This window comes from Narcine bancroftii, chromosome 10 (assembly GCF_036971445.1).
Source record: "Narcine bancroftii isolate sNarBan1 chromosome 10, sNarBan1.hap1, whole genome shotgun sequence".
Taxonomy (NCBI): Eukaryota; Metazoa; Chordata; class Chondrichthyes; order Torpediniformes; family Narcinidae; genus Narcine; species Narcine bancroftii.
The window spans coordinates 32,932,387-32,944,824 of NC_091478.1; the positions used below are offsets into that span (position 1 = coordinate 32,932,387).

Below are 12,438 nucleotides of genomic sequence, written 5' to 3' on the forward strand. Positions count from 1 at the left end.
ACTTTATTTTTCTTTAAAACTGCTCATTTTGATAAATGAAGCGTGCTGTATTTGCTAATGAATAAACAATCAAAATTTACCTGTTTATCTCTTTATTTCTCCTTAAATTTGAATTTTAAAATTCTTGCCTAAGAATCCAGAAAATCCAGACTGAATCACTCCCCAAGCCATTCTGGATTTTAGGACTTCGACCATATTAGCTAATTTATATTACATCCTGTGTCACTGCACATCGCCAGCTTGAAAGTGAATGCCCTGAGAACAAAATGCTCTTTTCTGCAGCATCGCCATTCATCAATTTTTGGAAGTCTTGTGCAATGTGGTGGAAGGTATTGCCATCTGAATTTGGTACTCTCACCAAAATCCTACGTGAATCACTTATTCGGTTGCAAACAATAGAATTAGTCGATTTGAACATGGCTGGAGCAATTTAGGTATTCAGTGCATTAATGAATCCAAACTCATCATATTTCAGGTGAGCTCCTGGGTGACATGGCTGATCCTGACAGCCGGCTCCATGGAGGAGAAGAGGGAAGTGTTCTCTTATTTGGTTCACGTGGCCAAGTGTTGCTGGAACATGGGTAATTACAACGCAGTGATGGAATTCTTGGCAGGCCTCAGGTATTGTTGACTTATTGCTCCACTGGAAGAAGTTCAAAGTTAAGATTAGAATGCATTTTTCCATGTAATGCACAAGCTACTTTGATCAGGAATTACTTTTTGGCACGTACTTAAGAATTGGTTCAGATAAGTTGGGTCGAAACAGATTTACTTCTACAGGAATTGAAAGAAGAATCTTGAGTTAATGGATGACACCATAATTTTATTATACAATGAACTGTTTTGGCCAATAGTTGATTCCATGACCAAACAATTTTTCTATTATTATTATTATTATTATTATAATCAATTCAAGTGTATATTTATAAGGAAGAAATCTGTTCTACAGTTCAAGTAATGTTTCACTCATTTTAGGAATTGTATTGTCAAAGTACCAAGGCTTCTACAAGATTGAAAACGGAACATTGCATTTGTATTCAAACATACCAATGTGGGACATAATGCCTCATAGATGAACCTTGAGGCCTAGCTTTTTCCGAACCTTAGCTTCATGGTTTGGACATACATTTGACAAGCAATTCCTGTTTTGAGCTTTAAAAAAAAGACTCAGATGAATTTTATTTCAGTGGCAGTTAACTTGAGCTTTGGTTGTGTAACAAAACAAATAATCGAGCAATTGATTCCAACAGAAAATAAAATGTGGCAAAGTGTAAAATGTACTTATACTGCACCATTGCTAAAGATTATTTTACGTCTGAAGATTTTGGTGACAAGGAAAACTGATGGTGTTCTTACATAAACATACATTTATACAGCTCATTACAAGTCTGGAGCCAAGTGCAAGTTCATCTGTATCCCAGTTCGCTTGCAATCCCATCACATCTGTAGCCCAAGGAAGAACTAAAGACCTCATTGCCATTAATATTTTACTCAGCAAATATTATTAGGCATATCAGAGTTTTTCAACAGCTCTTTCTCTTGTGTAGAATCAAAACATGCGAAGTATGTATATTGATTACATATGTAGATTGAATGATTAGAAAATACACTCTGCTAGTGGAACTCAGCAGATCGAGCAACATCATGTTTTGAGGAGGAACTTTCATTTAGACATTAGTATACGTTTTCAATATTATGTTCAGGCTATTGTGTATGTATAATGGTTGTTCATTTCATTAACGTGTCATGAATTATTTGTTTCAACGACACTTGTGACAATGTATTTCCAAAAAAATTGATGTTCTGCTTTTTATATTCACCACCAAAAGTAAAGGTTCCATTATTGTCATGTAATATTACATTTAGAATCTAACATGCATGAAATTTTTTACCTATAAGGAAGACAAGTCAGCAGTTTGTCAAGAGTCCCTCACAGGGGGGAGGCTCCAGTGAGGAACAAACTTGTGACCCCTTGTTTACAAGACCAGTGCTTTAACCACTGAGCTATCGGAGCCTTGAGAAAGGTGCTTTCAACATCACTTGATATGGTTTGGTGATTTTTGCAGGTCTAGGAAAGTTCTGAAGATGTGGCAATTTATGGACCAGTCTGACATTGAAACCATGCGAAGCCTTAAAGATGCAATGGCACAGCATGAATCATCATCTGAATACCGGAGAGTGGTAAGCCGTGCTCTAAATATCCCCGGGTGCAAAGTGGTTCCCTTCTGTGGAGTCTTTCTGAAGGAGTTGTGTGATGTCCTGGATGGTGCAGCCACTTTGATGAAATTCCATTCACACTGCAATTCTCAGGAGGACACCTTTGAGGTAAGAATTCTACGTGCTTATAATGAAAATAAGTAATATGTTAAATTGACGCAACAGCAGTATTTTCCTTGGTGATTCTGTTGGCAATTTAACCATGTAGACGAATAAATTCATTCCACTTTTCCTGTTTCATGATGCTCATTTCAATTTTCTACTCAACATCTATAAATGATTATCAACAGCAAATAATAGATTTCAATGTTCGCTGAATTACATCAAAAAGGAATGTTTGTTGTTTTTTTTTATTTTTACAAATACCATTAACAAAAGCCACATTTTTCAGTTCATTTAATTTTTAATGTGTATTTATACATGCTCACTTCCTTGAGTAAGAGCGGGCACCTTATTACTTAACAGAGACATTTGTGGTTTAGTAGATTTCGAGGGGGGGTTGCGGGGGGGGGGAGACAAGGAGCCATTTTTGAGGTGCTAAATGTAATTTCAGTCCTTCCATGTGTTATTGAAAAGTCAGACAAATCCATGTCAGTGTTTATTTTCTTCTCATACGTTGTTTAGAGTCTAGTCAGTGGGCTTCCACTGAACTTAGAAAGTGAATTTTAAACTAGGGACCTTTAGGAAGCACAAAATATAATGTAACGGTAGGCAGCAGCTACTTAGATTGCTCACAATAAATGGGTTTCTTCCTGAAGGTTTGAATTTCAAGCTGTACTGATGTGGAGATTGCTAGATGAATTTGTTTTTTTTTTCCTCTCTGGCATTCAGTTCTTCTAAAATGTAATTTGCAGTCTTATAATGTGCTTGTGGTTGAAGTTAGTAGCAGCTGCTCATGGAGGAATATGGATGTTCTTAGTTTATTGCAGACTACAATGGCCAGGAACATTTTCTGCAGCGAATTGGAAAAGACGGACTAAATAATACAGAGAAAGAGTCCACAGTGAATAATATTCTGCAGACTATCCGAAGCTGTAATAGAAGCTTAGAATGTGAAGAAGGAGAAGAAGGTGGTGGTGATGGCTGCACTTCCAGGAGGAACTCATTCAGAGACAGGGGCAAATATCAGTAAGTATCAGAACCAATTTTTAAAACATGATTTCTCTCCATTGCAGTCCATGAATACTTGTGCAGATACTGCTTACTGAATAACTACATCCAAATATGGCTGCTCGCCAAGGGTTTTCGGTGAAACACAGTGAGTCCAAAACTGCCACTTAGGTCTCCAAACAATGAGTGGGTTACTGAGACAAAGCCACAAGGTTCGCAGCTCGACGGGCGTGGAGGGAGGCCGACCAAAGAGACCGAGCTGCGGGATAGAGTGGGGACGTGGCATCGGCCTTCCAATGGTATCCACTTTGACAATCGTGGAAATGTGGCAGAGATGGGGGTGGTGTCCCAACATGACTGGAGCGGCGGAGCAGTGTTAGCCCCGATAAAAATCCTGAAGGATGTGTTGGTCATGGCGTTCAGATTGTCCAGTATGGGGAGGTTGGGGGCTTTGAGACGGACTGTTCCTCTGCCACCTTACTGTGACTTAGTTGGTAGTTTCCCCTTTTAAGCTGGCAGACAGTAGCATCTCAGTCTTGCCGATGCTATAAACCATCCCCAAAATGGCTGCAGTTGGACTTTTTGTAACATCTAAACAGAATTCCAACTGAGCTTATTTGTGTTCCTCTCTTGTTCTTTAAAATCTGATGTTCGTAGCACTGTTGTTCATTTAAAATTGAGAAGTTGTTTGTTTCTGCGATTGGGAAGAATGGGTTAGGGTTTAAATAATTAATGTTTTAAGTGGGATTAGTCTCTATAAAATGATGACTGTGTCAGTGTATTTTGGCTGCCTGTCATCATTTAGATAGTAACTAATTTATTCTTTTTATGTTCAATGCTTTGGATCAACATGTGTTGTGTTAAATGCACTATATAAATAAACTACTACTACTTCAGGTTAAAGTATGATGTAGAACAGGGAACAGGATTTGAATCTTTCATTCTCTGATGAGGTTTGGGATTCCATTTGTAATCTGACTAATACGACCTCCCTTTGTTCATGATATTGCTAAAGTTGCCCATAGAGTGCCTAAAGTTAAATGATTTTGTTTTTACTTTGATATAAACCCTCCATGTGACAAATTTCTGAGGCATCTTTGATTCATGTGTTTTGGACTTGCCCTAGTTTAGAAAAATTTGGGAAAGGTATTTTTCGAACATTATCAGTGATTCTCAAGGTTAAATTGGAATCTTGCCCTTTAATTGCTCTTTTTGGATCTTTTCAAGACGATGACATTTTATTGACTTCAACTCAAAACCAAATTTTATCCTTTACTTCACTGATAGCCCGACATCCAATTTTGATTACATGGAAAGATAATATTCCACCTATCCATACACAATGGCTAAATGATACTATGTCTTGTTGAAGTTTAGAAAACAATTAGATATCGCATTAAATATAGTTTTTACGCAGCCACTTGCATAACGGGAAATTTTCAAAATTACGCAGGCAGTGTAAAAAGTTCAGAATGGAATTGAGAGAGTCATTGCCATTCTGAAATTTTTCCTGTCTCAGCCCAAGACATTTTTGCGGACTGCCTGCAGTCTAAACTGAACTGCAGGCCGTCCACAACAATGGGCTAATGAATATGGTGTACACAATACGTCATTGACGACGTCGACACGCGCAGGGCCTACCTCATGGTCGACATCGACCCATGTCCAGTCTTCGAAACTATTGTGACTCAAGTATGTAGTGTAAATGCCCTTCCTTTGTGGACGGCCACTCCGTAAGGTAAGTGTGAAAATTATTGATGAGAAATTATCACTTCAGCTGTGTAAAATCCATAAAAGATTCAAATCCTTATTTCCTAAAGACAGGGCCCCTTTTATGGACCATTACCACAACCTAAAGTTTTAGGGTAGTTATAAACTCTGATGTTGTGCCTTCTATTTCCCAGGTTATCATTATTTAATATCCACATGTTAGTTTTTCTTTCCAACCTTGTTTAGAGGTCAGGGTTTTGAATTAGCAAATAGTGTTTTTTTTTTCTTTTTCTTGTAATTTGTATTTCAATATATAATTATATTGTTTAATTTTTGTATTATTTCAAACCAATTAAAATATCTTAAAAAGAAAATATGATGGCGATTATACCGTATATTTTGGCATAGGTTAACCCCCCCTTTTTTTTAAACCTCATTTTAATGGTCTCCCATTAAGTCGATCCCCCATTTTCAGGCTGTCTGGATCTCCCAGCAACAACCCAAATTTGTTACATCATCCGAATTGCCAAGTAACAAAGCTGTAAATTAAGCAAGTAAAAAAAAAACAGTAAAACAAAACCTCAGCCTACTGGGCAGAAGCGCGACCTCTTTCCCCCAATGGGAGCGGGAACCTCGCACCTACGTGGCAGGAGGGGTGACCTTGTTCTCTTGTGCAGGAGCAGGAACCTCCTGCTCGAGAGAAAAAGGTCGCTGCTCCTGCCACGCAGGCCGAGGTCGCTGCTCCTGTTCGAGAAAACGAGGCCGCTGCTTCTGCCACGTGGCAGGAGTGGCGACCTCGTTCTCCCGAGCAGAAGCAGTGACCTCGGCTTCTCGGGCAGAAACAGCAACCTCAGGTTTCCAGATAGGAGCAGGGACCTCGGGCTCCATATACATATACAAATGTAGAATGTCTGGGTGGGTTATGGCAGAACCCAGTAGAGGGGAGGTGTCGGGGGACAGCAGGACTGGTGGTGGGGAGATGCTCCCGTGGTTGACTAATACGTCAAATTGGTGCTTCCGAGGTTGACTTGTATGCTGAATCGACGTCAAAACGGTTTTTGACCTGAATTTTAGGTCTGAAAAGTATACATGGCCCCCATTTACTTGAGTGATTTTTGAGGGCTTCACAACTCGACTTATACACCAAAATATAAAGTTGGTCATAGAGATAGTGTCTCACATCCTGAGACACTACTGTTGGCTGTTTAACTTTAAATTCTGCAAAGTTTATCTGTTGAATCATTTCATCATTTTGCCATTCCTTCCCACATTGGCATCACTCCACTCTGCCTTTGTGTTACTTGCTCCTTCTTTCTTATGGAACCCATCATTTCCAGGAGAAACCTTCCTGGAACAGGTCAGGGGACTTGGTATTTGTGGTCAGGTTTACAGTTGTGCCACTGGTTGGCCAAATATTAGATCTGGAATTGTAAATTATTTTGATGGGGAGAGGGGTGGGGCTGAGTTCCATTTGGTTAAAGTGAGCTGAAAGTTATTGATTCGATCTTCATGCTATTTTTGCCACTTTGGAAACTGAACCAAAGTGATAATGTTTTTGATATCCAGAGAACTTGGGTGATCAGAAAGAATTTTGCCTTAACTTTAGTCTTGTTTCCTCACAGTGGATGTTGCAATCTTTATGTAGCTAAAGAGTGGCTTCCAATGGAGGGATTTTTTTTTTGTCAGGAAGATCATTTGTTCTGTAAATTTAATTTAGCAAGCTGGGGGGTATTCAAACAGGGAGTTGATCCAAGGCAAGACGAGGGCAGAAAGGTCAAATCAGCTAGAAAAGCTTCTCTTTTTCTGCAAATTGAAAGGTCTGGGGAAATTAATCATACATGGATATGTAAATTAATCTTTTTCATCCCAAACATGAATGTTATTGCAGTTTGTTTTGAAGTTAAATTGGCAAGATCTCATATCTTTCATGTTTATAGGGTTGATGGATTGGATGCCATTTAACTGTGTAACCCCTTTGACAATATTCCTCTGAAGTGTCAAACCTAAATTGAGGGTACAACAGCTCTTTAACCTTTTACTCAGACAGCAGTGTAATGCATGTTCCATCTTCTGTCCCAAAACCATGTTACGTTAAATTTCTCAGCATCAGAACTTATTCTCATGAACTCGTCACAAAGTATGTTGTTTAGTGCAAAAAATTACATGAACCACCTTACAAAATAAATAAAAACAGTGCAAGAGAAAGTCAAAGTCAGGCAGTGTCTGTCGTTCATTGTTCATTTAGAAATCTGATGGCAGAGGGAAAGAAGGTGTCCTTGTGCTGCTGACTGCGTGACTTCAGGCTCCTGTACCTTTTTCCCTATGGTAACAGAGTGAAGAGGGTATGGCTTGGGTGGTGAGGATCCTTTTCTCTTGTAGATATCCTCAATAGAGTGAAGACTGGTGCCCGTGATGGCGCAGGCCTAGTTAACAACCCTCTGAAGTTTTTTCTTGTCGTGAGCATTGGCACTTCCATACCAGGCAATGATGCAACCACCTGTAGATGTTTTAGAGAGTCATACTGAATCTCCTCAAACTCCTCACCAAGTACAGCCACTGGCCAGCTGTCTTCATGATGGCATCAGCACATTGGATCCAGGTCAGATCTTCCAGATGCTGACACCCAGGAATTTGAACTTCTTGACCCTCTCCACTGCTGGGCCCTCAATGAGGGCTGGTCCGTGTTCTCCTGAAATTCTCCTGAAGTCCACAATCATCTCCTTGGATTTGTTAACGTTGAGTACGAGGTTTTTGTGTGGCACCACTCAATTAGATGATCTATCTCCCTCCTGTAGCCTTACTCGTTACCATTTGCGACCCTGCTGACAACTGTGGTGTCATCAGCAAATTTGTAGATGACCTTGGAATGGTGCCTGGCCACACAGTCATGGGTGTAAAGTGAGTAGAGCAGTGGGCTAAGCACGCATTCTTGAGGTGTGCCTGCATTGATTGTCAGTGAGGAGAAGGCATTGCTTCTAATTCATACTGACCATAGTCTTTTGATGACAAAGTCAAGGATCCTGTTGCTGAGAAGGGTGCAGAGGCCCAGGGTTTGGAGCTTGTTGACCAGCACTGAGAGAATAATAGTGTTGAAGGCTAAATTGTAGACGATGAAGAGCAGCTGTGATGAGTTGCTGTTTTGAAGGTGATCCAGAGCTGAATGGGGAGCCAGTAAAATTGCATCTGCTGTGGAGCGATTGTTATGATAAGCAAAGGACTGGACTCACTACAATTTGCCTAGGTATGTGTTAATTCTGGCCATGACCAACTTCTCAAAGCATTTCCTCACAGTAGACATTAGTGTTTCTGGGTGATAGTTGTTGAGGCAGCTCACTCTACTCTTCTTGGGCTCTGGGATGATTGATGTCCTTCTGAAGTAGGTGGGAACCTCCGACTGCAGCAGCGAGAGATTAAAAATGTCCATGAACACTCTGGATAGTTGGTTGGCAAAGATCGTCGACACCCTGCCAGGTGCATCAGGGCCTTATGCCATTTGACATTAGTTTCAGAGACAGATATCACAGGGTCCACACCCATTGCAGGGAATCTCGTAGGGACTGTTGGATTTCCCTTCTCAAAGCGGCCTTAGCTATTGTTCAGCACATCGGGTAATGAAGCATCACAGCCATCTCTAGTGTTTGCCCTCACTATGTAGGATGTAATGCCCTGCACTCCCTACCATAGCTGATTTGTATCTGTCCTCCAGAACTGCCTCTTTGTTACAGCGATGGCCTTTTGGTCATACCTGGGCTTGTTGAGATCTAGATCCATGGCCTTAAACAACCTTGATCTTGCCCTTAGCTGGCTTCTGGTGTGGGAACTCCCGTATGTGTATGTGAGCACACACTAGTTCATGTAGAATTTGATGGTCAATGACACCTGTTGCATATTCATTCAGGTCTGAGGATGTCTTTGAATATAGTCCAGTCCACCGATTCAAAGCAATCCTGCGGGCATTCCTCCTCTTCCCTCGACTGTCCTTTTGATGAACATACTCATTGAGACTTTCCTATCATAGTTATTTTCAGGATAAGAGGAGCAGGATTGGCACTGAGAATAAAATTAAGGTGACCACAAGGATTATTGTTAGTATGTTATTATTAGAAACTGGGGAAGCCAAAATCCTTTCATAAACAAAATAATTGAATATGCATGAACTGAACAGGTCATTTTCTTTTGGCATTAAGCAGAACATTTGTACATGTTGAATTTTGATTTGGGTGAATTCTTTCATACACAAAGCAAACGGTTAAGTCTCACTATGCCACTCTGATCTGTTGAAGAGGTCGCGCATAACGTCCCATTCCAACGTTCAGAGCACACTTGGCCCATACAAAGTTTATCTGATATTTGGGGCATGAATTCAAACTGCTGTTTGGATTATCAGTTAACCCAGGCTTCAAGAGTGGCCTGATGGCCTCCCAACCAAGTTCTAACCATGTCCTCACAATGAACATAATGGATGCATTCCCTTCACCCTGTGGGTGAAGATCGGTCCACCATTCACCACCGAGGGACTATTGGAGGTGCGTCACTTCTGTTAATGAATGTCTTCTGTTGCTTTCTCCAATGGACACAATTTATTATGAAGAATAGTTGTCTTCCCTCCAACATCCTGGCTAATATTATTCCTCACCAGCATTAGAAACAGATGATTTGGTCATTAGCTCACTCTGTATGTAGAATCTGGCTAACTCCTTCCCTACATTACAACACTGAATAAACATGTAAAGTAGTTCATTGCCCGGAAAACACTATAGTTCAGCTGTGATCATTAAAATCCATCTTTCTGTTGGACCAGAGAAAATAACATTGGATGTTATCCCCAAACTTCCCATGGACTTGTGTAATTAAAAAAATAGCTACGGCAACATGATGGCAAATAAATTGTTTGAGAATGAGGCAGGTACACTGCAAAGCTGTAATGATTAAACTATTTAAAACAAGCACTTACACCATGTCTCAAAACGCCTTTGGCCAAGTGATTAGGAATCATGTGCAGCTGGGCGCAGATTGGATCCAGGCTTCTAACAATGAGGCTAATACATAATAGACTCCTGCAAATGTTTGAGCAGTTATTTATGTTAGATTGGGAGGATTTTGTGACAGATTGTTTTGCATGCAGCAACCCATCACCTTGCCTTTTGCTTTCTTCCCCGGCTCTTTAATCAAATCTTCTTTGATAGTGATGCAAATTATTTCTGTATCTTGTTCTCTTCACATTTTGTTCACTTTTGAAGGACAACCAGAGCAAAGAAAACTTCAGAATCAAGTCGAGTGTTGTAAGTTGAATGACTGCCTTGCTGCATCATCCAAAAGCAAAATAAATCCAAGCTTTTGTGAAGTGGCTACCTCCACGATCGTTCATGCGGCTGCTATAAATGTGTGGTGTTTCAATTCTCTGTGACTTCCTGTGATCGGACTCGAACCCCAATCTTGGTCCCAGATGAATGATCGACTAAGCCTCCCGTTTGTTGTGCACTCCCCTCTCACCACCACTATTTCAATGCAAGGAGGCAGGAGGCGGTGGCTGGGACCGTTTCCAAATACTCTGGTGTGGTGTCTGTGTGAGAGGGTGGAAGGGTAAATATTGGGTAGGGGAGAAAATCCTGACCAGAGAAAGCCCAAAGTTTGATTCCCCGAACAAATTACCAGCAGCCAGCCCCATTCCCACACGAATGACCACAGATCAAAGACTAAGTATCCATTACATTTTAGCAGCATGTTTTCCAACCTGTCTCTATAGAATTAATCGCTTATGTTACGAACTAACAACCCTTTTAATTTTGTTTGGGACTAAAGCAGTGGTTTTCAAACTGTTCCCCTAAATTCATATTCCACTTTAAGTAATCCCTATGCCATAAGTGCTCAGTGATTAGTAAGGGATTGCTTGAAGTGGTATGTGAGTGGGAAGGGAAGGTTGAGAATCATTGCTCTAGACCCATTTGGTACTGAAATATTTTGCATGAGAAAAATTGTCATTGGCCCATTTCCTTTGGAGTTATGAAACCGTGCATATAACGAGTCAATTAGGGATGATTTTTAAATTTTCTTTCCACCCACATCCCACCTTAAGCAATCCCTTACTAATCACAGAGCACCTATGGCTTTGGGAATACTTAAGGTGGAATGTGAGTTTAGGGGGGCAGTTTGAAAACTACTGGACGAAAGGGACTTTGTTACCTCTAACAAAGTAATGGCAATGGAAAATTCACTAGACAATGGTAATTCAAAATAATAGTTTTTATTTAAACTATTAATTGCATAACGTTTCTTGCTTATCTCTAAACTTAACTCTAAATTTAATCCCACTTTGTGCAAATGTAAATATGTGTGTGTGTAATAAAGTCCCACTCTGAAAAGTCAATTTTTAAAGCTTCAGCATCGTATAAGTCTTGTTTGAAAGCCTTAAATTTTAGTTCAGAAATAATTATAAAGCAGTTTTAAACATCATACCTTCAGGCCTCTTTAAACACACAATTCTTTCAATGAGTTGTCCTTGAGATATATTCTTCACACAGGAGTGACCATCTTCTGAGCCACCAATATACCTCCTGTGAAAAGGAGAATACAAATACTGTCTTCCCAAGATCAAATCTTCTTCTTGAATGAAGACTTTGGAATCTGTTTTCCAAACAAAACTGCCCTCTATCTTAAAGAGACAGTTAGAAGTAGGCTTCTCTTTTGAAATCTACTTATTCTGTCTCCCTCTTTTCTTAGAAGTAACACATAACAGCATCTATTTTGGTTACTTTAATTCAATCCAGTCTTCCACAAGGTTCCAACTCCTGTATGTGTCACAGAGTTTTGACATCTGTAAACTGATCCAAAAATGTCTGAATTCGATAATCTATTTCTTCAAATCATGCGACAGTTACGTCATCAACAAGGTCGGCCCCAATTCTTGGAAACTATATGACTATTATTTTCATTTCTACAAAATTTCTGGCCTTTTTCAAAACCACTCCATATCCATTACAACCTTTGACCTCATTTCTGTTCAAGAGGCTTAAGTGGTTTGGTCTAAAAACAGAAGGCTTCTTTCAGCAGTTCTTATTGAGTACTTAGATACTTCAACTTTTAATAAAGCAAACACTCCATTGTTCTTGCATAATTAAGACTTACTTCAGATCCATTAACTCTGTCTTTCTAGATGCTGTGACTCCAAGAATGAGCTCCATTCTCTGAGTATAATCGTTCTCTATAAATGTACTGTGACCTGTGTGTGTAACTCTGTTACCAACCCACAACTAACCTAAGACATATTTATAAGAAATATAGCTTAACATTAATCTAAAAATTGATATAAACCCACAATTAAACTAAGACATATTTATAAGAAATATAGCTTAACATTAACCTAAAAATTGATATTAACACAGATCCATTACACTTGCTTTC

The 12,438-nt window shown here is 39.8% G+C and overlaps 1 protein-coding gene and 1 long non-coding RNA gene across 10 annotated transcripts in view; one reads left to right on the forward strand and one right to left on the reverse strand.

The window, feature by feature from the left end:
- plce1 (phospholipase C, epsilon 1) overlaps positions 1-12,438 on the forward strand; it is a 288,097-nt gene that overhangs the window by 194,095 nt on the left and 81,564 nt on the right. For 6 of the 7 annotated variants that reach the window (XM_069900564.1, XM_069900566.1, XM_069900567.1 and 3 more), the window contains 3 exons: positions 476-621; positions 2,067-2,325; positions 3,137-3,345. In XM_069900564.1, the coding sequence (XP_069756665.1) occupies positions 476-621; positions 2,067-2,325; positions 3,137-3,345 (614 nt within the window). The remainder of the gene's footprint in view (positions 1-475; positions 622-2,066; positions 2,326-3,136; positions 3,346-12,438) is intronic. The other variant, XM_069900569.1, reaches the window with a different exon arrangement.
- The window catches only part of LOC138744423 (uncharacterized), a 53,502-nt gene that overhangs the window by 40,034 nt on the left and 1,030 nt on the right, over positions 1-12,438 (reverse strand). For 2 of the 3 annotated variants that reach the window (XR_011345521.1, XR_011345520.1), the window contains exon 2: positions 11,494-11,591. The exons of the other annotated variant lie outside the window; for it this stretch is intronic. This is a non-coding gene — a long non-coding RNA (uncharacterized lncRNA). The remainder of the gene's footprint in view (positions 1-11,493; positions 11,592-12,438) is intronic. 3 annotated transcript variants of the gene reach the window in all.